Raw genomic sequence first — 27,616 nt, forward strand, 5'->3', positions numbered from 1 at the left:
ACTCCTCACTAGTGCCCTAAAGAGGTGAAGTTACTTACTATCAGTAGGTCTGTTTTTCAGATGAAGAAGCTGGAGCTCAGAGAGATTTTTCTCAGGATGAGTTACACCCAAGCCTGCCTAACTTCAAAGCTCAAGTTCTTCCCATGTGACAAGATGACCTTAGTACTGGAAATATATACGTTTGCTGAGAGTTTTAGCTCTTTATTCTAAACACACCTGGAGTGCCAGCCCCGCCCATTCCCCATTGTAACCACATTTCCTGTGGTCCTCCTGAAGAAACTCTCAAGGCTGGAGAGTCATGCATGTGCCAGCCCCTTGGCCTCAGTCATAGGTACCAGGAATGCACCGTAGATGCACGGGAGGTGATCAGGTATTTTTCTACGAGAAAAATGGAATCACAAAAAAGGTTGCAGTTGAGGCTTGTCATGGAGTATAAAAGAAATCAAAGTCAGACATATGCCAAAGTTGTGAAGGAGCAAAGCCAAGCATCTTACAGAGAAAATTTGTCCCTGTAAGGATGAAACAGACAGAGAAAAAAAGCACAGGTAAGAGTCATTGTGACCCCAGAGAGGGAGAGAGAGGAGCTGCCTGGCAACTTCCCAGTTCCCAAGAGGCCTGGCTATACTTCCTATATCTGCCTTCCATGAGGTTCCCCTGTATCCTCTCAATAAGTTCCCCTCAATTTAAACAAGCTGTCTCTATAACACCTTTCTGTGCTTACCTCTGCCTGGTATGGCCCAAGTAGGTAGATTCTTAGAGGGGAATGAAGAGCCGGCACCTCCTTGTGGTATTTCTCCGGGATCTCCTTTTGGCTTCCGTGTGGTATAAATGTAAACTCTTTAGAGCTGGGCTCCTAAGGCTCAGTTAGGAACCGGGGGCATTCAAAATCTTGTTGCAGATTTGGGGCACTCTGAAGTCACAGTGACAAAAAGTCTGCCAGGGAGCCAGAAAATGAAAACCCAGAAGAAGGCTCCTCCCCCACCTTGTTGCCTTTCAAGTATCAAAAACCACTCTCTTGGAGCATCCATGAGGAACCACATGCCAAGAATGCTTCTTTTACTGAATTTCTTGCAGCCAGGAAGGCAGTTTCCCAAACTACAATCCAGCCTTTGTAGACCTGGAATTCCCTTCCTGGGACAATTACATTTTGCTTCTGCTTAGCTCCATGTTGCTTAGCAACTGCAGTAGCATCAGGGAAGCCACTGGAGAGAAGATCCCTTTCCAAAGTGGGGCTGGGGTGGGAGTAATCAGGAGTGGAAATTAACTTCTCATTTCCTAGGGAGAAAAAGATACAATGTGGACTTCAGAAGGGGTGAATTAGGCTGCATCTGGAGAGAGTCATTTAAATATCCACATCACATTGAATAATCAAAACCAGTATTTGAACAGAATTATCTAACTTTGCAACGTAACTTTATATCTGGTATTTCCTGTAAGCCTTATGATGATTGATGCCTTAGGACAAGACTACAGTTCTCCGTTTACCCAGGAGGAAACTAAGATAGAGGGTACTGAAATAATGTGCTCAGCTTCATCTATCCTATCCAGTTAATGATAGAGCAGGTCTAGAATCCAAATCCACCGCTTCTGTCTCTCCACTGTAGCTTTGACTGACTGATTGATTGATTCACTCATTCATTCATGACATAGGACCGATGTTTACCCAACATGCATAGAGAGGCATGATGACTTGAAAAAATTAGAATTTTTGAATAATCACTGCTCCAAACTCCCCCTCATGCCCTTCACGCTATTGCGTGAACCTCTACATGATCCAATAACTAAAGAGATATCACCTGGATGAATAAGACCATGTGTCTGTGTTCATTCTGACTAATTAGCCTTATGTCATACCAATTGTTAAGTGTTTTTGACATTCCACAAACCCTTACTGACATACACCAGTCTCCAAGAACAACTGTATCCAGTGAAGGTATGAGGTATAATGCAAAGCCCTTGACCTCAAGCAGTTCACAGATGGTGGCTAGAGGAAAGTGAAAAATAAGGGCACACAATACCTTCTGGAATACTTCTCATGGCAGGGAATTCATTACTATTTTAGACAATCTGTTCTCATCTTAGATCCAATCACAGAGTCTTACATTAGATCTCGAGCTAATATCTGCCTCCCCATTGCATGAGTTGATTGGGACTTGTTATACCCGCCAGAGCAGAGTCAAGCAAGTTAATTCCTGTCTTTCTTGAACGTTCCTTACTTTTAAGGACAGCTTTCACATCCTAATTTAGTTGCTCCTGATATGTTCTCACTGTCCTGCTGGGACTCTCCTATGTCCTGGAATCAAATATGTAGAAAGTTCTATAGCTGGCTTTGTCCCCAAACATAACCACCATTTCTACATTTCCAGAATTGCCCCCAAACTCCAAATATGGCTCCATCGCTCTACAGTTCATGGTGACTGTCACTTCCTTTGGTTAGGTGCACCGTCTATTCACTCACCTAACTTAAGAGGTTAGGAGCTTTCTAAGTAACCAGATCATATTCTGGGGGTGTCCTTTCTATTGGATCAGTGATTCTCAAAGTTGGTTGCATGTTAGATGCTCATGGGGCATTTATTATCAAGACTAGTTAAATCAACATGTGTCCCAAGCATCTCTTAGTCTCCTAGGTAATTCTTATTTACAGTAAGTGTTGAGAAGCATGACATTAGAAAATACTACCTCATTTTCCAAAAAAAAAAGAAAGAAAGTGAGACTCAATACTGTATATAAACTCAAAAAGTGGAAGTGACTAGCTCTGAGTGATTATACTTCTTGACCTCAATTTCTTATAAAGGAAGAGTGTTTGACTCTTCTTTCTACCTTTAGCTTCAGAGAGGAGAAAATGACAAAATCTACCCTTGTACTTTGAGCCATATCTTACTTGAATGTATGCCCTTTATCTGGTTCTCAAGTCATATAGGGAACAATTATCTTGCAGTATCTTGCAGATCCTTGCAGTATGTATGATGGGGGGGGGGGTAAGGAGGGAGGGTTTCATGATGGTTATTTTACAGGTTAGGCACCTGGATGCCTACAGCAGAGAGTAACAGCAAGTCAGCTCTTTGGTGATATTAGAGACACATTTATTCATATCCATACTTATTGACATTGTCCATGCAAGACATGGTTCAGTCCTCAACAGTTTTATCTTTGGTTGGAAAAACAGGTTACAGGAAAAAAAAAAAAAGTATATGTGGGCAAAGGGGAAAAGGAAGCTTATACATTAAATAGAAAATAAATGTGCAGGAATTTTAAAGAGGATATGATTTCTGATCTCACCTACTACTTCTACATCTATGTTCCACGAACTTTCTAAATGTCTCCTTTCTGGTATCGCCATACATAAATGTAAGTTATAAGCTTGCATGCCAATTTTCCCCACTAGGTTGTAAACTCTGAGTTGGAATCTCTAGTCGTGCTACCATTATGTCCTGCAGAGTCCATACTACATAATTATTTGACAAATGCTCCAAATGCTATCATTGGAGACCGTGTAGAACTAACAGATGTGGGGGATCCCTGGGTGGCTCAGCGGTTTGGCCCCTGCCTTTGGCCTAGGGCGTGATCCTGGAGTCCCGGGATCGGGTCCCACATCGGGCTCCTTGCATGGAGCCTGCTTCTCCCTCTGCCTGTCTCTCTCTCTCTGTGTGTGTGTGTGTGTGTGTGTGTGTGTGTGTGTATGTGTGTGTGTGTCTCCAATGAATAAATGAATAAAATCTTAAAAAAAAAGAAAAGAACTAAGAGATGTGTGTCGTGTGCATGCCCATCTGCTGCTCAGATTGTCCCATTATGTTCTCCAGGATCCTGGGGCCCTGGGAAGATTTCTTAAAATTGCATAATAGTAAGTTGTAGGCCGACTTCCTTACCAGCTTCAGATTTTTTGTGTGTTTTACGGTCCAGTTCTCAGATAACCAAAAAATGGCTGAATAGGAAAGAAGATAAGAATTGCTATGATATTTAGCTAGGATTTGAATACAGGTCCTATTATATCAATAAACCTATCATTCAAGGATGGGTTTTTTGTTTTTAGGAAGCCTTTACTATTATATATTAGCTATTAAACATTAAAATATATCCAAAACATGTAATATATACTATGTGTAGATGCACATATACACTTACGTATATATGTATGTATTTTATATATATAGATAGATGAAACAGAGAGCAAGAGGGTTCCCTTTTCTTTCCTTTCCTCTCATCTCTCAGAATTGAAAAGATGACCAACATGCAAGGAAGGAACATTGGATGAGAAGTCAAGGGACTTAGAGTCTACTCATGGCTTTGTCTTAACATAGTGACTCTCCATAGTCCATTGCATCTCTATCCCTGTTTTCTCAGCTTTAAGATGACGAAGTCTGACTAGGTAATCTCCCAGGTGAGAACTCATCAGGCGAACTTTTACTGCATTATAATTCTGTAGACTTACTTAGCACCTATTACAGTAAATGTTTAATGAGGCCTGTGCTTCTTCGAGCTGCTCTTCAAAGGTCACAACACAGGAAGGAAGACCCTATAAATATGCCCGGGTTACAGAAGTGCAGAGACTTGGGCAACAAGCTTTAATGCTAGCTCAGAGGATGCCCAAAGGCATATATACGCTCATGGGCAAACCCTCCTGATTTCTGGGGCTCACTTCCTCCATTTGGAAAGTGTAGGAATTGGCCCACATGCTATCTTAGTCCTCTGTGGGCTTGAGTACAGGATTTCAGAAATCTGGGTGCACAAGGAAATGGGCAAATGTCATCTGATTACAGAGAATGGTTGTTTTGACTTTCTATTTTGTTCCTTGATCTCTACTTCTGTCAGCAGCTCATTTTGCCCCGATGAATTTTTTTTCTAATTAAAGAATTACTTTCCCGTCAACAACAATGTTCCAACGTAACGGAGAGCCGAAGACCTATTGAAACACTGCCACAACAGAGGTCTTGCGGTGTGATGAGCAACAGAGAAGAAGCGTGGGACCAATCAGAACATTGCTCTGAAAAAAAGGAGATGGCAAGGGCACTTGGGTGGGGTGGGGTGCGGTGGGGTGGGGGGTCGACTATCTTTTCGGAACCAGACTGAACCTCATCCAGGGACTTGGACCGGGATGGGAGTTGGGGACAGTCTCCCTTGCCCCACTTCACTGCAGCATTACCGTGAGCAGAGTGAAGAAGAATGAAGATGCTTGGTGGCAAAACTCCAACCAGCTGCTGACCCAAGTAGTCTGTGGCCGAGGTGGTTGATAGGGGGGTATCCCCGATCACTATCAAATCATTCCTCAGTCCCAATGTCCCCAGACTCTCATATAGAAGGGGGTAGTCAGAGTCCTCCCGGAATCTGAGTTTTGAGTACACTTTACTCGAGGTCTTTAAGCAAAACCATTTGCAAATCTTCCCGAATCCCATCTGTTCTATATTGTCCTACACAATATAGATGGCTCTAAGGAGCACCATTCCTCGGTGGCAAGTGAGTTGGCTGGGAAAAGCTCCCCCTTTGCAACCCAAAAATGCAAACATTCAAAAGGATGAAAATACCACCATATTTTGTACGAAGTGACGAAACCTCATTCTTCCCACCACCCTGAAGAGGGAACTGCACGCCAACGTGCCTTTGCATCTCTCCGCGCCTCTCCGCCGCCTCCCCGCCCCCCCCCCATCAGGTGTCCAGTTTCTGCGCGTAACAGAAACGTGCACCGAAGCAACGGAGCGCGCGTACGTCGCTTAACAAAATAAACAAAATAAAGTAAGATAAGATAGAGCAAGCCCCTGAAAGTGAGACGCAATTACCAGGTGGAAGAAGAAAAGGAAAAAGGGAAAAATTAAAAAAAATAAAAAAATAAAAAAATGCAGCGGGCTTCCGGAGCCTATCACATCTCGCGCCTGGCCGCGCAGCTCCCCCAACGCTGCTCCCGTTGTGTCGGATAGTGGCAGTGTTGAGCCCGGGAGCCCGCGCCCAGCCCGCGGCGCTCCCCGCGGCCGCCCAGTCCCCGCGTCGGACTCCGGCGCGCAGGAGCCGCTGGGCCGCGAGGGCGCGGGCGCGGGCGCGGGGGGGCGCGGGCGGCGGCGAGCGGGCGCCGGTCGGCCTCCACCAACTGTTCTCCTCCTCCCTCCCCCAGCAAGACCGCACTCCCTGCAATCGATCGAAATTCACCGAAATTCACCGCGAGAGGGAGGGTGTAGGGAGAGGTCGCCCGCTGGCGCGGCGGCGGCGGCGGCGGCGGCGGCGGCGGCGGCGGCGGCGGCGGCGGCGCCTCCTCCGGCTGCAGCCGGGAAGCTCCCCGGCCCGCGGGGCGAGCGGTGGCGGGCGCCCGCGCCCCTCCGAGGCGCGTCGCGGGCGGCGGTCCCCGCTCGGCTCGCCGCGCGGCCGCCGCGGTCCTCCCCCTCCCCCGCCCGCGCCCTCCCCCTTCCTTTCACTAGGACTCGGGACTCGGGAGAGGGCGCGGGAGGCAGGCACACGGGCCCGACCCCACTCCAGCGCTCGCCGGGGGCGCGGGCGGGCGGGCGGGCGGGCGGCGAGGGGACGCGGCGGGGGCGCGGGGCGGGCGCGGCCATGGAGCGGCGGCGGCGGCGGCGGCGGCGGCAGCTCTAGCGACCGCGGGCGGGCGGGCGGGCGGGCGGGCGCCGCGGCCCCAACTGCACAGCTCAGCAAAAGCGCCCCGGCCCTCCGCGCCGCCTCCTGCGAGCCCGAGCCCGAGCCCGAGCCCGAGCCCGAGCCCGAGCCCGGCGACGTCTTCTAAAGCTCCCGTCCATCCCTGAAGAGGAGGGGGCGAAACAGCGTCGGTCGGAGGGACGGGGGAGAGACACACAGAGACATAATTTTTTTTTTGGCTCCTGCTAAAATTAGCCGGGCCCGCCGCGCGCTGTGAGCGAGTGTGCGAGTGTGTGCGTGCGGGCGGCGGGCGGGCGGGCGCGCGTGAATGTGATTACTCCAGGACTCCTCGGGCTCCGGAGACGCCATTTTCCCCCTTGATATCTCCCTCCGTAAACCGGCGGCGGAGGCGGAGGCGGAGGCGGAGGGAGGCGGAGGCGGAGGCGGCCGCGCCGGGCGGGAAGCGCGGGGCCGGCCGGGGCGCCCGCCGCTCGCCGCCGCCTCCGCGCGCCCGGGGCCCCCGGCGCCCCCCGAGCGAGGGCGGCCCGCCCGCGGCTCGCCGTTTGACAGATGCTCATCGCCATGGAGTTGCCGCAGCAGCAGCGTCGGGGGCTCGGGCGAGCGACGGGAGCCGGGATCTGAGCGAGCGCCGGGCCAGCGGAGCCGGAGCCGGAGCCGGAGCCGGAGCCGGAGCCCGAGCCGCGGGACATGGGTGAGCACGCGCGGCGACCTCGGCCCGGAGCTCGGCGCCCACACGCGCGCACGCCGGGGCCGCACGCCGGGGGCCGGGGCCGGGCCGGGCCGGGCCGGGGCGGTGTGTGCCCGCGCCTGTGCCTGTGCCCGCGCCCGCGCGTGTGCCTGCGCCTGTGCCCGCGCGCCCCGTATGCAAAAGTTAACGTCGCCTCGCCGGGGCTTTGACTTTGCACCGGGCGGGAACGGGGAGACGCGGGCCGAGGGGGCGGGATGCCGGCCCCCGCCAGGCTGCCGAGGGTGCGCGCGATTCCGGCCCGCCCGCCGCTGGGCAGCGATGCTGGCTCCTCTGGAGGGGCCCGTCGGCGGCGGCGATGGTGGAAGCGTCGGCGGGAGGGCTGGGAGCTTATTGAGTTTCGCCTAATCGGATCCCCCCACCCCCACCCCCGCCTTCTGCACCCTCCCCCGGTCCAGCCGCCGGCTGCCGGGGCTGGCGGGTTTGGCGTCGGTGGAGTGGACTCGGGGGGGGGAGGGGGCAGGGAAAGGGGTGGGAAGGCGGCAGGGTCTGTCCGTGTAGGATTTTGGGGGGTCTCTTTGTAACTTGCAGGTTAAGTGGAGCTAGAGAGCTACATTGTATCCTAGTTGGATGGGGGCGTGCGTGTGCCTGTGGGGGGATGTATCAGAATCTAACGTGTCGTTAATAGAAAGAAGAACAGGGAAGAAGTGGTCCAGCCGGCCAAGGTTGGTGTGTGCTTGTGCTGTGGCTCTGTGTTAGTCTTTCTCTTAGAATCTCAATCAGTGGATCTCAGTCTCTCTCTCGTGCTCTCTCCGGTTTTGGGACTCTGAAAAGACAGGAATTCCCTTAAAAGCAGACGACTGCTTTTTTTTTTTTTTTTTTTTCCCCCCCCAAAGCACGCATTGTGTGTGTTTCCAGACGAGCCCTGGGCTTGAGAATTAACGGCAGGCTTCCCCCGTTCGGTGGTTTCCAGTGGGAAATCACTCCGGAAAGGGAGCCCTTCAGTATCGATTTATTGTTTTTGTCTTTCAAACCATTATCTCTTTGGCTAAAATACTGTCTGCGAAGTTCCACAGGGACGGAGTCAGGTAAACTGGACCGGGCAGATCTATTTAGCAAGATGGTGATAACGGTGGTGCTGTTTTGGTTGTCTGTTTGTGATGGAAGCATTGCTGGGTAATAGCAATTTCTGATCGGTAGAGCATGCTGGTTCTAAAAAAATAAGTGACTGCCTAAATGCTGTCCTCCAGTCCCCTTCCCCTACACGCTGCAAACACCCCTCCTCCCGTGACCCACGCGCTTACAATTCTGAAATCGGATCCAACTGGAAATATTTTCTTTGGAGATCGGAAAGTTGTGCAATTGGAAGTAGAAGATGAGGCTAGAGGTACCGGGGGTGTGTGGGGAGGGGGTTCTTACTGTCCCCCCTCCCCATGCTGAATTTATTCTTTATGTGTGTCTGTGTGGGTTCTAAGGGTGTGTATATCCATCTAAAAGGACTGTTGAGGGAAGGATTTCCGATTTGTTTCCGCTTCAAATAAACTGTCCTGATAATCTCATGGTTGGCGTCTAATGCTAAAAGGCCAATTTGTGTGTCTCTTTATCGCCTCAGAAACTCTTCCAAAAGGGCGGTTTATTCTCGGATTCTACAACAGCTACGTTTCCTTCCGAGCCCCCACCTCCTACCCTCCACTATCCACACCTCCCCCCACCCCCAAAGTTTGGCTGGAGTCTGTGGTCTTTAAGGAAACCTAATACTACTTGTTTTCTTCTTACATTATTTTTTGTTCTCTTCCTTTTCATTCCTTTGCTCTTTATCCTGTTCTTCTTCTTTTCCTGTCGATTGGTACAAAAAAACTAGTTTCACAAAGTAGCTGTCACTAAAACTATCTTGCGGTGTGTGTGTGGGGGGGACCCACCTCCTACCCTCCTTTCACACAGGTAAATCTCATTAGCCCCATTCAAACTCATCTCCATTGGCAAATCGTGTGTGTGTGTGTGTGTGTGTGTGTGTGTGTGTGTGTGTGTCTTGGGAGGTGGGGACAGGAGTGGAGTCTAGAAGAGGAACGTGGAGAGGAAGGGTGGTGTTCTTTGCAGGCCACATCTGCAACACTGAGGCCAGACCTGGACCGTCTGGGAGAGTTTCCTTTGCTCACCCCAGTTAGATGTTGTCTGGCTGGGATGGGGAGGCGGGGCCAAAACTGGTCAGGGGCGTGTGAGGGAGGAGAAAGTTTGTAGCACTTTAAAATGTAGCCAGTTTACAATTCCTGGTCACTCCCCCCCACCCCTTTCAGTGACTTCCACCATCCAGAGACACCCAGAGGGAGGCTTGATCTCCAGCCCTAACACGGGAGGCCAAGGGTTCAGAGCGAAGTTGAAGATGTTGTGTTCTCCTCTGTCCTCAATGCAACTGTGCTACCAGAGAAGGGCGTTAGGACAGATCGGAAGGGTATGGTCCAACATAAGAGTATTTGCAAACTGCAGGGAAGGTAGCCTGAGCAGAGAAGGAGACCAGGTACTCCGGTACTCCGAAAATGCGCCTTTGCCCCTTATGCCCCCTCCCCCAGTAAGAGAAAAAATCGGTAGTCTTGGTGCAAAAGCTGGGCTGTGGGCGCTGCTCGCCACTCTCAGTAACCTGAGCTGGGCTGGGGGAGGAGGTGGTGAGGGAATGCAGTCGGGAGCCAGAGGAGGGAAACTGGACTTGTCTCCCGGAGCAGGGCAAATAGACGTGTCACTGGAATAAACAAACTAGAGGTGGGGGAGGGGACAGCATGTAGTGAACATTAGGGGGAGTGGCTGAGAGGCAGCGGTGCGGTAGGAAGGGGCCACTTCTGGCTTGGGAGAAAATATCAACTGCCTTATATGTTCATAAATGGGCTAGGCAAGTCAAGGAGTGTAATCTGATCTTTTGTATGTTAACATCATAACGTTACATAGGAAGGCGCCGCTGGCAGGCCCAGTTTTGGACTTCACGCTGGGGAATCCTAGGGGTATCCCTGAGTGAACCGGGGAGCCTCTTTGATGCCAGGAGGGCTTCTGCTCCTGCACTCATGCTATTTACAGCAAGTCGCTTTGTAAATCACCTGACCCGAAGGAGGGCTGCCAGAAAGAGAAAACAGTGCTTTGGAATATTTGTAGAATTCCGTGGAAAACGGTAGGTGGGGAGAGGCAGGAGGCAGGAGTTTGCTGAAGAAGAAATAAATAGGTAGACATTTGCCCTGGATTCCTGATTCCGTTTCTGCTGTTATCTTGACTTTCAATTCCATTAGGGGCTGAATCGATACTTCTCTGGCACAAAAATGTACCTCTAGGAGAGTTCTTTCAAGCCAGTCATTACTTTGAGTTGTACTTCAAACTCTGCTCCAAAGCTTCTCCATAATATGCAAAAGGAGGTAGATGAGAGTGGCTGGATGGGACGTCCTTTCTGGATTCTTGCAGAGACAACAGAAACTTGGCTGGGCCTCAGCCTCCCAGAATGCCAGTTTTTCCCTTGGAGACTTGAAGTTTTAATTGAAACCAGAAAGCTATTGAAGGCAGACCCAGCCAATGAAACCTTGTTTTCTCTGCTGCTCAGGAATGGGAAATAAATAATTTTTTGCTGATGGCATTTCAAGTTGCTTCAGTTCTGCTCCTGCCAGAAGAATGGGGTAAATTATTATTAACACATAGGCATTGTCAGGAGTTGCAGTGCCTTAACAAAATGAGGTGGTGTTATTGAGTTTACTCAGGGACCCCTCTATGTGGGAGAGGTCTTGGGGGGGAGAGGACTGCTCTTGTCGGGGAGCAGGGCAGCCCTTCCCTGCAGAAGAGGAAGACTCGTAGAGTCCTTGCCACACATCACTGCGCTTGTTCCTTGGGTTCCTGTGATGAAGAGGACAAAGCCATCCAAGTCCACTCCCATTCTGTGGTCTGTTTTGAAACCTGGGGAGCTTCTTAAAATGGTTTAAGTCAGGATTAGGTGAAGAACACCACCATCCTACATATTGTCATAGGTCTGAGTTTCTTTCAGACCTATTTCAGATGCCCTGGTGTTTCACAAACTCTTCATCAAATTGCAGACACTCTGGGTACCCTAGCACCTGATAAATGCAGATAAACACGAATGTGTCCTCAGAGTGTACTGCCTCATGAATACCACCCTACAGTCTTGTTTTACTTTGGATTTTTATTTCCATTTTCACAGTCTTTGACTAGACTCTCTTGTCCACTTAGACATTCCAGGTTGGGGCAATGTGAAGTTTGGCGGGGAACGGGTGACCTCAAAGGATTGCACGCAAGTTACTGGGGCCTTAGAGTTCTCATCGGGAATTTTCAAAGGTCTTTCAAAGTTTCCCGTCAGAGCAGAGTCCCTTTCAGAATTGGTTTTCTTATATCCTTAGAGGGTGCCCTCCAGGATTGAGGGAATTTTTTGTTTTAAGTGGTCTTTGGCTTAGAAACTCACAGTTGACCTCCTGTCCAGTTCAGAGCAGATGATGCCAGGGTCAGATGGAGAGCAAGAGCAGCCCTGAAATCCACAGGACACCTTTTGAGGAAGCAGGCAGCCCTGATGATGGATTGTGATCAGCAGAGCCTTGGGAAATCCCTTTAGGCAAAGCCAGCTGAGCTGACCCCAGGCAGGCTGAGGCTTCCACCTTTCCAAGTGCTGGGGAGGGATAAGGATGAATGGTGAGCAGATAAGAATTTCAGAACTTTGAACTTGGAAAAATGTTTCCCTGACCCAACTTACCCCATTGAAAGTACTCCCTTTCATATGCATGGCTCTTTGTTCTTTTCAAGATATCTTCATATCAGATTGGCCCCCTTGATGCTCCTCAGGCGGGAGGCCAGATGAGAAGTGTCTCCCCATTCAGAAGATGAAACTGACAGGCTGACTTGCTCAAGTGACCCAAGGTGCTGGCTCACCTGGGACCAGAAGGCTGTGTGGGAGTGTGAACAGCATCACACCTGAAGTGACAAGATCTGCTTTGGATCCTGTCTTCACCACCTCCCAGCTTAATGACCCCTGGCAGAGGTTGTTTAACCTCTTTGAGCCTCAGTAACCTAATCAGGAAAATAGGGATAAAGATGCTTACCCTGCCTACTTCACAGGGGTTGGGAGGATTAAATAATACCAGCTAATTTCTGTAATTGAACTCTGAGAGGATTTCCATGCTGCCTCTTGGAAACTGGTGCCTGGGATTATTGTCGCCATAGCCTAGAGATTAATAACCCTCTGGTGTGACCAGAAATGCCTACAGGGGCCTTTGTGTTCCAAGACAGTCAGGGAATACTTGTTTTCTGCTCCTGAGCTGACTCATAAGAAAAACGTGTATGTATCTGTTTGAAATCAGTTGAATTATAAGATGCCCTGTATATGCCACATGTATCTAAGACTCAAAGTCTCAGAGAATATCCAGTTTGGATTCACAGATGTATTGGGGCTCAGGAAATGCTCTTTGCTAGGAAAGAAGGAAAGGAAAGGCATGGAAATGCACAGAGACTCAGGGCAAGGGGGAGAGAAAGTGAGAGGGAGGTTCTCCTTAGGCAGCCCCAGTGGCTGAGCAGAATGTTTAGCCTCCCTTAAGAAAAGAACTCCTAGCAGAATTGCTTCTGTCCCAGCAAACCTAGTATGTTGTCTAGAACCAGTTAAGTTCTTCACAGTCCGTTTTCTCTCTGCCTCCTCTGGATTGCTCCTCTTTCTCTTTCCCATGATTCCTGGCTCGCCCTGTCCAGCAGCCTACACCATGCACCTGGCAGTGTTCTCCAGTGAACCTCATTTTACACAACACTTGCTGGCCTCTGCTCCCATTGGACTGGTTTCCTCGCTGCCCCCTGGGCCCTCTGTACACGTATCCACCTCTGCACCTGGACCTTCTCTCTGGAAATTGCCCCAGTTGGTCCCTTTTAGCCAGAGCTTTACCTCTTAGGACATCAGACCAGCTCTCAGCTCTGCACCCTGGTCTCCAGAGCACTTCAGGTCTAAAGCACTTGCCTGGCAACCGGCTCATGCTGCTTTGCTGTTTGTTGTCACTACCGCCCAAGGCTGTGAGTCCTTAAAGAAAGGGGCCAGGTTGGCCCCACAAAGCCGTGCCCCTCCTTAGGAGTGATTTCTGTTGCATGAATGAATCACAGAATTTATGCAGAGGTAGAATATTAAAGTAAATGTTGTTTAAGGTGTACCAGAGCTCTGTACTGTGAAGCAACACAGTGCACGCGCCTCTTAAACTGAGTGAATAAGAACCACTTATGTTAATGGCTTTTTATACTTTTGGCTATCTTTCAGGGGCAATCACCCACTCTGTCTCTCCCTCCAAGCCTAAGAGGTAATGATGTTTTACCACATGTACGTCCTAACAGTCACTGATTCACTCATTCATTCAATCAGCAACTATTTATGAAGTGCCTACTAGAGCCCCATCTCCACACTAGTGCACCCAGCTCTTGACTTTCTCTGAAAATTCCAGTTGCATTTTTTTGTCCACCACACTCATTTTGGCACTTAACCACGCAATCTTCTTTGTTACTTTAGTCCAAGTGCTTCCCAGCTCCTCGATGACTGAGCAAGCCTGGCCGTGATGGAAAGGAAGCTGGAGCAGAGAAATGCTCTTGGCGGGGACAGGTCCGGGGTAAGGCTCCTGAGAGGCAGGCTGCAGGCTGGGCTGGCCACCCGTTAGGCTATGATGGCCACCCATTAGGCTTTCTACTCCCTAGGCTGAAGTGTCTTGAACTGAGAGAGTCTGATTGCTGTGGAAAGAGGGGACCACTCTGAAAATCTGTGATTGTATAGCTAAAAGGGTCCCAGGAATTTTGAAGCTTTCCTCACCCCCCCCCCAAAGTCAGAGCTCCTCAGACCCATTTAATGGCATCCCAACAACCAACCTAACCAATCCCACTGAGATGTTGTGCATTTTGTGGAGTGCTTGCCACAATGGACAAGTTCTAGAAAGGGAAATAGGGTCAGCGGAAGCTCCCCAGTTAGAACCAGAGAGCCAGATTTGGAGGGCGGGAAGGGGAGAGGAGGAGATAGATGGTGAGTTAGGGTGAAGAAATACCCTAAAGAATACAACAGAAAATAGTGGGGAAGGAAAAAAAAGGATGGATTCTCTATATCTTTTTTGAATGCTAGCCCCCTTTGGTGAGATAGCTCCACTGAGACAAGGGAGATAGTGTCGACAGCTTAGAAAATCTAAAGTATATTCCTTGTCTGGGCTTTACTATTGCCTCCCGTGCCAAGCAGGCTTCTGGAATCCCTGCTGTGGCTGCTACTTGGATTTCCTGGATCTGAGGGTCTGGGTGTTACTGTTTTGTGTGATTCTGTTGGACATGGAGGCTGAAGCCATGCCTGTACTTATGGGGTCCTCAGTGAGCTGGTTTTTGTGCATTCTGAGGTCAAAGGGAGTGATGATGCCTAGTTTGTCCAAAGCCAGAAGCCTCTGTGATTTGGGTTGGAGTGGTTGGGCTTTGATCTGAGGCCCTGTGAAAGTTCAGCAGAAATTCTTACTCACCGAGGAGCATGCTGATTGAATATTGAAGAAGAGGAAGTTCTGCAAGCTACCAAGGGAATGGAGAGGACATTGTATCTGCCCTCAGTCTGCTGGGAGACTTCGTAAGAACTCGTGAGAACCAGTGGAGGAATAGCAGAGGATGGTCACCTAGGGCTAACTGAAGTGCGGTGGGAGCACAGAGAAGGCCAGAATCTTGGGGGAGTAGGTGGGACAGGGACTGAGTCCTGAACAATGGGACATTCTTGCATAGGTTCAGAGCAGCAGAAGATACTCAACATGGGAATGTAGAAGCAGAAAGAAGACTACTTCCCAGAGACCAGGGTTTTATGGAATGTCAGGTGGCAAGACAGATGAAATGGGATCCTGTGAGAAAAAGGCCAAGGCTGCATGTTGAGATGGGAGCCATGACCAGTTTTCAGAATGCAAGAGGAATAGATGTGAGGAGGAGAAGGACATGTCAGTCAGAGAAAGTTCATAGATACCACACAAGAGAGAACCCTGACAGCTGACTGTCCCATCCACCACTGGTCTTGTCAGCCACCAACTCTTCAGTCTGGGGTTCAAAAGAGGCATCTTTAGAATAAAAAATAAACTATATCAAAGCATTCAGAATGGGATCAGCCACTCTGGGGAACAAAAATGCTCTGATACTAGCATTTATCAACAGGAGTTTAATGTATAATTGGAAAAAGACATACAAGTTGTCATAACAGTGCAATATTTAAATGGCAGTGCAAGATTGTCCCAGGAGAACTATCATTAAGGAAGGGAAAGGGGGCTAAAATTTGTTTAGCTCTGGTAGGCCTTGCATCCCCTCTGTGGCAGACGCATAAACATGTAGGTATCAGATTATACTTTATATTCAAATGATAGTGAGAAAAGCAATTGTGGAATAATTAGATGGTTGAGAAGTTGAGAAACTTGAATTAGGAGTGAACAGGTAGTGGGGTCAAAATCCAAGGCCCTTGAGAGAAAGACTTTGGAATTTATTGTTTGTTGGATTGTTTAGTTTATACCCTTTGCCTTTAGCTAAGTCTATCACTTTAATCCCCAATTTACAAATGGCATGGCGGAGGACCAGAGGTTAAGTGACCACTAACTCTGGGTATTTGAAGACTGGTGGCATTATGAGTCAGTGGAAAGTAAATGACATTTGGAGTCAAAGAGCACTATCTCAGTGATTTAAATTGTCAACTTCAGTTTTCTTATCTTTAAAATGGACACATCTCAGGGTTAAATCAAATAAAAAACTTAAAGCACCCATTATATACTAGATGTATATAAAAACTTAGGATAATTTTCTTTGCCAGGTGGTTCTCTCTATTCTGCTTGGACAGGAACTATTATGATCATAGTTACTTCTTACAGGTCTACCATTTTTCAGCTGCCTGGGTGCTATTCTGCATATGTTATTTACCGTAGTCCTTGCACAGTTCTGTGAAAAGACAAGGAGGGCAGGTGAGAGAACTGATGCCCAGGGTTAGAAGTGATATGGCAAGTCAGGTGGCAGACTGGTCTTGGAGCTCACATCTGTAGAAGTTGCCAGGGGTGCTTGATTAAAAGGTGGCATCACTTTGTGTTTTAGAGACATTATCATGTAAAAGTAAGAGTACAAGCTTGGGAATCACATAGACCCTGAATTTGATTGTGGATCTAGTAGAAATAGTGTAGGCCCTTGAGCAAATTATTACTCTCTCGGCTATTATTTAAAATGAGGACAGGCCTTCTGTAGAGCAGGGATGCTGCTTCGATTAAACTCCTAATGCCTGTTGAGATCCTTGGTTGTATTTACTCCCCTCACTTGCTGTAAGTCCGTACTTTCCTTGACTCCATGGAGAAACATAGGCAACAGGTGATATGCCAGAGGTAGAGCTTGCCCTACGAACTTGGGGGTTGGCCCAGCAGAGCTTTAGAGATGTCTCCCCAGGGACCCCCAGTCTCATGCTGTTGTGTTGTGTTATTGGTTCCCAGGGGAGGCACTGTTTTTGAAGCTAGAGCTAGACATGTTGGTTAATGCATAATGTGCGGCTTTAGGCCTCACAGTTTGATTCTGCTTCTCTCCCTACCCTGGAGATCCCTGAACACAGGGACCGATCCTTAGTTTTGCATTAGGCTCAGGCAGACCGAGCCGCAGACCCAGCAGGATCTAGAAGGAGGTGAAAGGTACCAGCCCAGCCTTTGGAGAGCTCTGCTTGTGGAGTTGAGGATTTGAGGCTTAGCACCTGAGCATGTCAGAGGTGGAGGGAGGGCACAGAGTTTACCTTATTGCACCCCTTTGTTCTACAAATAAGGCTGGGGAGTCCCAGGGAGAAAAAGGAACGTGCCCAAGGCCACTGGCTCCAGTTGGCAGAACAGGGAATTGAGCCTGTAATTTGTGACTGAAGTCAGTCATTTTCCTCTATAAGACAAACTGGGAAGAAGAAGAAAGCAACACTCAAACAACATCAAACACTCAGGTTAGCAGGTGCAAATTAAACTATTTGTATGTGCTTCCCATTGTATAGGGAGATTGGGGAGGTTGGCCTCCAACCCCTGTCCCTCAGGCTTTCCTTGGGATCTGTGAAGAGAGGCAGCAATTAGCCAAATACTAGCTTAGATGACACAGACCATAGGAGGAAATCAAATTTACCAAAAAATTTGAGCGTCCACCAAGGTGATCCCAGCATGTTCTTTCATAAATATCTTATTTAATCTTCAATTACTTCTCAAAACAACCCTTGAGGTAGGATTATAACCCAATTTCCAAATGAGACTTGAGCAGTGTAAACATATTTTCTAGGAACGGTTACTAAGTGGGAAAGAGAGGCTAAGTAAACTAAACATGTGACATCAGATCGGTGCTACTTCCATTCTTCTTTTCAAGGGGAAACATGGCTTGACTCTCGCTGTCGGATCCTTACTGTGTGTGCTCCTTGCACTCTGAACTGTGTGGGAGATCTGTGCAAAGCCCAGCCCCTACCCTTGTGGGGTTCCTGGTCTGAAGGGAGAGAGAAATAAGTACAGAGAATATTATAATACAGTTTGCCAAATGCTTTGATAACAGGAACCCCCAGGGGAGTGAGAGCAAGACCATCTGTGAGTGAGTGAGTGTGTGTGTGTGTGTGTGTGTGTGTGTGTGTGTACATAAGGGAAAAGGAATGGAAGAGGAAGGTTTAGCTGGTCTTTATGAAGGATGTGAAACTTGACCCAAATCCTGAAGGATGACTTAGAGGTGACAATGTAGAGAAAGGAGGAAGGACAGCGGGAGGAATTGGTAGGGAATCTCATGAAGCCACGCAAATCAGGGTGTGCCACTGCTCAGCAGACACCATTGGAGAATGTGGTGAATGCAGCACTCAGGAAACGCTACTTGGAGGCAGTGATCATGATCAGGAATGTACCATCCAGGTACATGGTATAAAAAAGCCACTGAGTCTGACTTTCATTCTTTGCTACGGACCAACGGTGTGTTTGTAGGGAGAGCTTGGTGCAGAGCCAGGGAAGGGTTGGGTCACTTGATCAATTTATCAGTGTTTGTGGAGCATTTACTCTAGGTGTTTGTGTGGCAGAAAGGATTTCAGGGACACATCACTCTAGTCACAGGCACCTGAATCAAATGGCTTTTGGTGGCCGCTGACACAGTCTCTCATTCAACATTTACTCAGCGAATAATTTGGAGTGTTGCCCCATGGATCAGGGGCTGTGCCAGGCTCTGGGGATTCCACGATGAGCCCAACAGACATAGCTTTTACCCTCAGGGGTTTATGGTCTAGTGTGGGAGGAGACAGGGTGCAGAGCTGCAACCAAGAGTGGCACACATGTTTATAAAATATAATAAATGCCAGTGAAGAAAAGCTCAATGCTTTAAAGGCACAATGTAGGGAGTCCTGATCTGGTTGTGAAGCTCAGGGAAGTGCCATTTGACTGGGGGCTGAGTAATGAAGATCTTAACTCAGGGAGGCAGGAGGAGGTTCCCAGGCTAATGCTAAGTCTCTCAAATGGGAAAGGCCTCCTCTGACTCCCCATGTAAATACCTTAGGTGACATAAATATGAACATTCCTTCACCCCCAAAACCAAAGTCAGACTGTCAATCTCTTAAAAGAATATGAGAAGAGATTCTTATAACGTTAGGCCAGTGAGCCTAGGTTGAAATACATTAGCTTCCCTATCCGTAGTTAGGTAGGAATACACTCCATCCTTTTACACCATTTGCCTTCTAAGGTCAGAACCTCCTAATTTCTGTCAATTAGAAAAATCTGCAGTCATCCAGTCTCCTGTATGGGCAACTTTAAGAAGACAACCGAAGATGGTCTCCTCCCTACCATCATTCTCCATAGTTTCAAAGCCTGTAGCTTTCAGGAAACAAATGGAAAAGATGGAAGGAGGGAGATTTGGGAGGAGTGGAAGCAGGGCATTGAATTCTGGGCAGAGATGGCTCCTCGAGTCTGCTCTGAGGGACACACAAATCGCACGTGTCACGGTGCATAGTGGGGATTTCCGCTCTTTAGAGTTTCAAAGAATCTGGCAGAAGAAGTCCTCAGAGTCTAGCAAAACAGTAGCAGGTAGGTGTCTACTGTCAGTGGTATTCTAGTAAATGCTTATACCCCGTTCTCCAGATTTGTGTTTAAGCTGTGATCTGTGGAGTTTGCTGATTCCAGTGGTGTAAACACTCCTACCATAGCTGATTTTCAAGCTACCAGCCTGACCGCATTGCCTGTGGAGCTGGGAAGAGAGAGACAGTAGATGGGCTCCCAGGAGCCCCTAGAGGCTGGCTGTAGCACACCGACCTTACTGTTCACAGAGAATCAGAGATGATGGGATCACTGATAACCGCAGTGGCCTGAGGTGAGGGTTTGACTGCCTTCCAGGTGGACAGAACGGAGAGTCAAAAGCTGCCCCGCGCTTTCTGTGTAGGTCATGACAACTCGGTACAACACTCTCCGCAGAGAAGCATGAGCAAAGAGAACCAACATGAGGCTTTGTAGGGAAAAACACCCAAGTAAGGTAAAAGGAACAGTATCATGAAAGTTAGTTACTGCACCTGCAAAATAAGAATTTTAGGAAACTGTTGGCAATGTGAGGAAGCTTGACCCCTGTGGGCTAGGAGCAAAGGAACAGGGAAGAGAGGGGGCCCGGAGGAGAAGGCATCAGTTAGCTGGAAGGAGGATGATGAATTCCGAGGAAAAAGAGGGCCTGGAGACAAAGCTGTGGAAGAGCAGAGTGAGACATCTATGGAAAATAGAATTAAGTTGCTATTATAGAAGGTAGTTTACGGTTTGCTCTCCCACAATGTGAAATCAAAAAATAAAAACAGTGAGAGAAAAAATGAGGGCAATGGAGGACAGAGATGGGAGCTCTCAAGTGAAGATTATAGGGAAAAACTGAAAAAGAAGCCTGAACCATTGAATAGAAAAAATATCTAAAGGAATGATTGAAGGGGATATTCCCAAATGAGAAAGAACCTGCCTCTGTCTATCCAAAAGGCTCAGTGTGTTATGGGAAAAATAAAAGGAAAGACACCCACACTACAATCATTTTGTCATTAATAAAACTCTAACATAATGGAAGGATAATCTTTGACTCTAAGAGCATAAAACAAGTTGCCTACAAAGGAAACAAACCAGGCTGGCCTCCATTTTCACTTCTGTTACTTCAAATGTTAGAATACAGTCTTCAGAGTTTTGAGGGGGAAAAGTCCAGAACTGAGGATTATGCTTTTACAGGTAAAGGTGGAAGAAGTGCCTCATGGGGATTTGCAGAGCACAGAACCGAGGTGGGCCTGCAGGGAAAGAGTTCTGGGGCATTGGGGAAGGTCAGGAATGAGGCAGAGGATTCTTCCTATATTTGTGATTGTTTGCTTTTAAGACTGTATGGGGTGCATGTATTTTTACTTTTGTAAAAAATATATTTTTAATCTTTTTTATTGTTTTTTAAAAAATTTTATTAAAAAAAGATAAAAACTGTAACCTAATAAGGTAGGTCTGGAAGACATTTGTTCCATCTTATTGATGAGACATTGAGGCTGAGAGAGTGCTTATGACACTCTGCTAGGCATTGGAATTGCAGGCATGAATCAAGTGCCACCTACGTGTGTTCTTCAGGGACTCAGAACACTGCTGTCAGGGAGAAATATCTTTAAACACAGACTAGTAGTTCTCACTGGTCAAGGCAGGAGGTGGGGGTAGGCGCATACATTAGGCAAAGCCTAAGCCTATCAGAATTATCTGGAGGGCTTTGGGGAAAGCCAGAAGGCTGGACCCCACTCCTGGAGCTCTGATTCAGTAGGTGGGGCTCAAGAAATTGCACTTCCACCGCCAAACTCTGGGATTAGTAAGAATTCCCTGAGACTTCGGGATTAGGAAAAATTCTTCCATCTTGCAGATTTGGAGGGTACAGAGGATGTATTCCTTGGGACTCATTTAGGTTATGAGACACATCTTGCCAAGCCGGTTTCCCCTGGTCCCTTGGAGAAATCATCCCAAAGGTCCACACTGTCTAATCTGGAGTGTCCCCACAGGTCTGTGGCTTTTTCAGTGTAAAATTAGAGTCTTGAGTCTGGAAGAGTCCTTGCTCCATTCATTGCTGAGGTAAGTATGGAGCAAGGGACTCCCGGTGGCCTGTGTGACAGTCACCATGAATGGCAGAACCAGGAGGAGAGGGCAAGTTCCAGGACTCCTCATCTAGGGTTCATTGCCAACCTCACCACCCTGCTTCTTGCCCCCATTTCCGTGGGGCCTGCTGAGCAGTTATTTCCTCAGCAAGTTATATTACTCCAGCCCCCGCCCCCAGGTCCTACAGGCAGCCACGAAAGGGTTAACTGGAGTTGGACCAGGAGCCTGAGCCAAGTACAGAGTGTCCATTGTGCACCCGCCCCCCGCCCCCTCCGGAGGAGTCACTGACTTCTGGAATGTGACAAGGCAAAAGGTTTTCACCTTGCCTTGGCTTCCCTCCTCTGTTGAGCGTGCGGGTGGGTGCATGTGCTCACGCTCACAGGTTGGCAGGGGTGACCCCTCAGGAGAGCTCTCACTTGTCTCCCAGACTAACCAAAAAAGTGAACTGTGAGTTTGGGGGTGGCAAGTACATGCCTGGAGAAGACCAAAGGAGAACAACAGCTTTGTGTGCTGGTGAAGTAAACAGACAGGTTAGGTTTCTTTGCTCTTCACTTTTGAAAGCTGCTTTTGGTTTTTTTAAGGTGAGGGGTGCATGTGGACGTGGGGGGCTGGATCACAAAATCCTCAGCCGAGGCCAGGAATCTTGCAGAGGGGCACTCGGGTGGGCTGCGCTGCAGGTGGAGTAGTTGGAACCGCAGGACTTGGAATAGCTGTCAGGGGGCTGATTCATTTCCATTCAGAAAGAAACTTGAAGTCCTTCAAAGGGTCTAATCCTGCGCTGTATGCTGAAGCAAATGTAAGAGCTGTATAGCCACGGTCGGGCTCAGCCCGCGACTGACCTGCAATCGAGTAAGGAAAATAAGCTATGTGTACTCGGAACAGCAAGAAGACGATGCAAGACTAGTACTTAGGGGCAGGCTATACAGCCGGGTGCAGGTCAGGAAGGCCAGGGCATGGATGCTGCAGTCCAGAGTTTATAAAATGTTGCTGTGCACACAACTCCAAGGTTGGGCTTGGGCACAACCTTGAAATATGGGAAGGCTTGGGATCTGTTTGTTTGTTTGTTTGTTCATTCCTTCATGCAACAAACATTTGGAGAGGGCCAGCCGTATGCTGGTCATTGCATGGGTTGGTGGCGGGGGATTTAAGAAAAGATGCTGTAAACATAGAATTGGAAACAATTTCCGTGTGTGTAATTCCACTGTGGAGATAGGTTTGACTTGAACAGGGAATGAGAGTTGGTGGCTGATGAGCCCTAAGACTGGATTCTTAACATGAGACCAGTGCGCAGACTCTGGAAGTGAGGTTGTTCCTGAGCACAGGGCTGATATGAAACTGCATTACTGTTTGGTATTTATCATGTCATACTCAGCCCACCCTGGTTCAGGTCCTCATGCAACGAGAACTGAATTTCAGCTGAGCATCCTCATGGTTCTCCTGCCTCTAATATCAGGTTCCATTAATTCATCCCTTACACTACATGCCGAGATTATCTTCCTGCAGCACGGCTTTGGTAGTGCCCCTCTCCTACTGACATCCCTTAAATGGCTTCCCATTACGATAAAATCCAGCTCATTAGCATCTCCTGCAAGGGTGTTCCTGATCCGACTGTCACCTTTTGTCTCTGGCTTTACCTCTCACCAGGCCCCATCTCTTATTGCACCTCCTGGCTGAACATCAGCATTGTCTTCCTGAGCATGACCCTGCAAGCTCCTGCCCCAGGCCTCATGCGGTCCCTTCTCTCCTCCTTCTTCCCACTCTCTGTCAAAGCCCCTGAAGGTCAGAGCAGCATTCTGTGCTCTCCTTGAAGCCGTCCTTGGTACTTTCCCATCTTTTTAAGTCCACCTTGCCCGAGTGGGAAACATTTTCTCTCTCCTTCGTTTCTCTCCTCTACTAGAGGACATGTATATATCTGCTCTGTTTTGGTTATTTTCTAAATCTCTTTTCAAAAGTATAAGCTCCCTGAGGATGAAGATTGTATTTCCATTGCCCCCCCTAGGGTCTTGACAATCCGTTGGGTTTTCATTTTTTATAGACTTCTTACGACTTGAGGTTTATGTTGTATAGTCTTCTACGTCAATTACTTAATGATTTACATCATCAAACATAAGGAACTCTGAAGGGAATCTTCTTTTTAATGGAAGACACTGTCTTCATAAGATACCCATTTCACCCTGCTGGCCATTCCTCTAAAGTTAGATTTCACCTTATTTTATGTCATCGCAGGACCTGCCATAGACATTCAAAGTCCCAAATGGATTTAGTTTAGGAATTTTAGTGGAGAACTTGCCTCACTTTTTCCCCCGACACAAGGATAACTTCGTAGGTATGTAGCAGGGAATTAAAATGTAACCTTGAAGGTTCCTGCCAGAGGAAGTAAACTGCTGGACACTACCACCACACAAAAAACATGGCGTGCAGTTTGGATGGATTTGGGGTACAAGCTGAGAAGGGTCCGTTGGACAATTGCTGCTTGACAAACAGGAACACGTTCTAAGGCATTTAGATGTCTCCTCCCCCAGCTAGTATGGCACTCAATGCCAAAATGAATGTTGACTTGAATACGACTTTTTAAAAGTTATATAAAGTTTTGGGGAGTTTGGCAGATCAGTCTAGATGAGACAAATAATCTTCTATGTAAAAAAAAACCCTTCAAGTGTTGTCTGGTCTATCTGCTCTCCTAAGTGTGCCCCTTTTGTAGCCTGGGGCACAGGTGGCTGTTCAGTCATTATGAGACAGATTCAGTGAAGATGCTCTCACTCTCACTCCGACAGCCTCTTCTCTTCTAGAAATGCTGCGTTCATTGGGTTTTCCCCTAAGAGGAAGCAGTTGTAAATGTGTCTTTCTGTAGGGCCGAGCAGTTTCCAGGAGCCGAGTGTGCGCCTGGGCTTCTCTGGGGAGCAGGTTCATGTTGGAGCCCTGGCTGCCTTGCTGGCTAGCTTCCTCACAGGATGTCAGCTGAAAACGTACGGATTCCAGAGGGAGAAAATACGTGTCCGGTCTCCAGGCTTCATTTCTGGCTGTTCTGAATGTGTCTTTGCAGTTGTTGTTGGTCATTTTCTGGCGGGCACATTTGCTGGCTCATACCTTACATTGCTAGGCTCCAAGGCAGAAACTGAAGGCTTATAGTAATGTCTTCTGCTGGGGAAACCTCAGCATTTTGAGCCATTTAAGAAGGCTTGAGTATGATCTCACCTACAGCCTCAGGGTGGAAGGAAATGATGTCTTGAAGTTTTGTGTGGCCCCAGGGCTCTCAGTTTGCCCTTGAGGATGAGCATCGAGCTTCCTTTGGGGCTTTGAAAATAATGAGTTTGAAATTGGGAATAATGGGACATGCAGTGAATAAGGGTGAGGAATAGGTTAGCTGATCCAGTGATGGTCTGAAGAGAACCTGATTGGTGTTTCTGGTTTCCTCTTGGAGGAAGCCAGAATCAAAGATCCTGAGTCTGGGGACGGGTGGGGAAGGGGAGTACAGGGAGAACCATTCCTGACATTTCTAAAAGCTTGTGAAATGCTCCTTCTCTCTTTTTCCCTTTTTTGTTGCCATGTAGACAGAATGCCACTTTGCTTAAGGACCAGAAGGGAAATTCGCACAAGGGGAATTAAAACTGTCTCAAATGGATATTTTTATCTAAATAATTGATAATGATTAAATATCTTTTGTGTGGGCAGAAACATTTTTAGCGATTGTTTTGCATTAATCACAGCATCAGAAGTGATTTTCCACTGAATTCTTATGTCTTCCTCTTTCAAACCTGCATCTAAGCTTTGCGTTTGTTTTAAGAAATAAAGATAATTTTGTGTAATTGAAATAGTCTCCCACAAAAAGATGATAAGGAAAGAATGGTCAGGAGGTTAGTTAAGTGTCCTTCCACCAAGACGATGGAGGGCTTCACCCTGGCAGCTCCAGGGGTTGTGTTCAGCTTTGCAAACTGTTCTTCACGTGTGAGAGGGAAGTCGTGCAAGAAGCCAGCCCTGTGCAGTTCCCACAGACCTGCCTCAACACTTCAGACTTCCCTTTTGTCATGGTTGATGGTGACTCAGCTAGCTGTGGCTTCAGTATAAGAAACTTCTAGCTTGTTATTGGACTGGAGAACTGGCTTCTCTTATCTTTATTCTTGGACCCACAGCCATAAAAATTAACAATTCAATGAAGGGCTATGTGTGTGTATGTGTGTGTTTTCCCTCACTGCCAATAGAAGCCAGTTTGGGATATGTTTGATTTTTTTCCCATCACTTTTTTTTTTCTTTTTTTTTCCCTGATGGCCATAGATTAGATGGCAGGGGCTTCTGGGACTTAGATTGAGTTACTTTTGAGGTAATTTTCCTTCCTGTCCGACTAATTATCTCTCTGCTTCTCAGTTGCAGATCTGACCTCTTCTGAACACGTGGCCGTGTCTCCATCCCTGGGACTCTGAACCCAGCAGCTGGACCACTTTGTCCTTGGGATTTTGGGTGTCCTCTCTTCTCACCTTTCCCTTGTCCCCTCTTCCCTCCTACCTCCTGAGAACTCCTGAAGACTGTAGGATTGTCATGGAGTCCAGGGAAATCTTAAGCAGCTCCCGGCAAAGGGGGGACGAATCGGAATTTCTGCCTGTCTCCTCGGCCAAGCCCCCAACTGCTCCTGGCTGTGCAGGAGAACCTTTGCTCTCTGCTCCAGGAACTGGGAAGGGGATCCCAGTGGGTGGAGAACGCATGGAGCCAGAGGAGGAGGATGAACTGGGCTCAGGGCGGGATGTGGATTCCAACTCAAATGCAGACAGCGAGAAATGGGTTGCAGGAGATGGCCTGGAAGAACAAGAATTCTCTATCAAGGAGGCAAACTTCACAGAGGGAAGTCTGAAGCTGAAGATTCAGACCACCAAGCGGGCTAAGAAACCCCCAAAGAATCTGGAGAACTATATATGCCCACCTGAGATCAAGATCACCATTAAGCAATCTGGCGACCAGAAGGTGTCCCGTGCTGGGAAAAATAGCAAAGCCACGAAGGAGGAGGAAAGAAGCCACTCCAAAAAGAAGGTAGGGAGCCCTGTTTTGTAGGTTTTTTGTTTGTTCATTTGGGCCATTCTCCCTCCAACTGTTAAAGGTCTATTTGCTTATTCCTTAGTTACTTTGGAATTCTCAATCTCTTTGATGGAACACTTAACGCCCTCCAGGAGAGATGTCTTTGATACCTTGCTATAGTGCCTAATTTATTATATCTTCTACCCACGTGAAAATCAATAGTTACTAGAATTATAATTCTGGAGCATTCCTGTTTATTGTGGAGCACCCAATTGGCTGGGTCAGACCTGGCTAAGTTGGGACAAAATATTTGCATCTCTTCGTATAGTTAAGAGTGGGACGTTAAGAATTTTGGGGCAATTGTGACAGTCAAGAGCCTATATAACCTCCTTTTGGTTTCATTCATTGCCCGAAGCCTTTCTAAAACAGGCAAGTCACTCACTGGACTACGGAAGCTGTCTTCATAGTAATTTAGGCTGTTAGAAGGGTAAGAGATCATTGCTCTGAAAACCAGTGGTGAGCCCTGGAGCTCAAGCTGGAGAAAGAAAAAAGGGGTGGGTGACTGACCCAGATCTTTGTTTAATATTTGGTTGGTTGTCTTTTTCTTCTCAAAGTCAAACCAGTAGAATGCAGTGCTCTAGGTGATTGGTGGTGTCATTTGGTTGGGAATGGATGGGTCCAGGTTCCATTGTATTTATATCACGGGGGGTTACAGTGACCTCTCTTCTTGGCAGGGGTATGGCACTCAGCTATGATGACAGAGAACTGTCCTAGTCTGGGAAGTGTTTGTCTCCAAAACTCTCTGGGGCTTGTATATGCCTCTGAAAGGAGCCCTGTTTTCAGAAGGGTTTTGGGTTCAGGGTGGTAGAATTCACTACAGTCTTTGTAATTTCCCCCCACATCTTATTTATTTGAGCTCTAGAAATGATGGATTAGCTAAAAATAGCACATGTGAATGACCCTCTCTCCTTTATGACTCAGAGATAATCTGTAGTGTTTCTGTTACTCGTGGGTTTTGAGCTTCTCAGTAGTCACTTTCAATAGAACTGCTAGGAATCATGTTCGTTCTTTGGTGTAGGGCTTGTGTTCTTCCTTCCTCATGCTAAGTGTTCTGGCTGATATGTTGCATTTAAAATCCAAAGACTTGGATGAGAAGAGATTTCCTAGTGTGACCAGTGCCTTCCAGTTTGCTCAGACTATCCCAATCTTAAAACCAAAGTCCTGCAGCCAGGAATCCCTTCAATATTGGACAAGCCAG

The 27,616-nt window shown here is 47.9% G+C and overlaps 2 protein-coding genes across 5 annotated transcripts in view; one reads left to right on the top strand and one right to left on the bottom strand.

Moving 5' to 3' along the window:
* Nucleotides 1-721: 721 nt before the first annotated feature.
* LOC121484595 (homeobox protein engrailed-1-like) lies at nucleotides 722-6,536 on the bottom strand. The gene is made up of 2 exons (XM_041744030.1): nucleotides 6,146-6,536; nucleotides 722-1,275 (listed from the first exon to the last, which is right to left on the bottom strand). Exons 1-2 carry the CDS (start codon nucleotides 6,534-6,536, stop codon nucleotides 1,001-1,003), a joined length of 666 nt encoding a protein of 221 aa, XP_041599964.1. The 3' UTR covers nucleotides 722-1,000.
* A 44-nt stretch (nucleotides 6,537-6,580) lies between these two features.
* The window catches only part of SETBP1 (SET binding protein 1), a 362,710-nt gene continuing 341,674 nt past the window's right edge, over nucleotides 6,581-27,616 (top strand). For 3 of the 4 annotated variants that reach the window (XM_041744020.1, XM_041744008.1, XM_041744017.1), the window contains exons 1-2: nucleotides 6,581-7,285; nucleotides 25,717-26,373. In XM_041744020.1, the coding sequence (XP_041599954.1) occupies nucleotides 25,888-26,373 (486 nt within the window). In that variant the 5' untranslated portion in view covers nucleotides 6,581-7,285; nucleotides 25,717-25,887. The remainder of the gene's footprint in view (nucleotides 7,286-25,716; nucleotides 26,374-27,616) is intronic. The other variant, XM_041743997.1, reaches the window with a different exon arrangement.

The sequence above is a fragment of the Vulpes lagopus genome, chromosome 1 (assembly GCF_018345385.1).
Source record: "Vulpes lagopus strain Blue_001 chromosome 1, ASM1834538v1, whole genome shotgun sequence".
Taxonomy (NCBI): domain Eukaryota; kingdom Metazoa; phylum Chordata; class Mammalia; order Carnivora; family Canidae; genus Vulpes; species Vulpes lagopus.

Coding starts and splice junctions, on each gene's coding strand:
- LOC121484595 (XM_041744030.1), bottom strand. CDS start 6,536: ATGGCCGCGCCCGCCCCGCGCCCCCGCCGCGTCCCCTCGCCGCCCGCC. Junction 1,276..6,145: donor CCTACACCCTCCCTCTCGCG/GTGAATTTCGGT, acceptor TTTTCTCCCTAG/GAAATGAGAAGTTAATTTCC.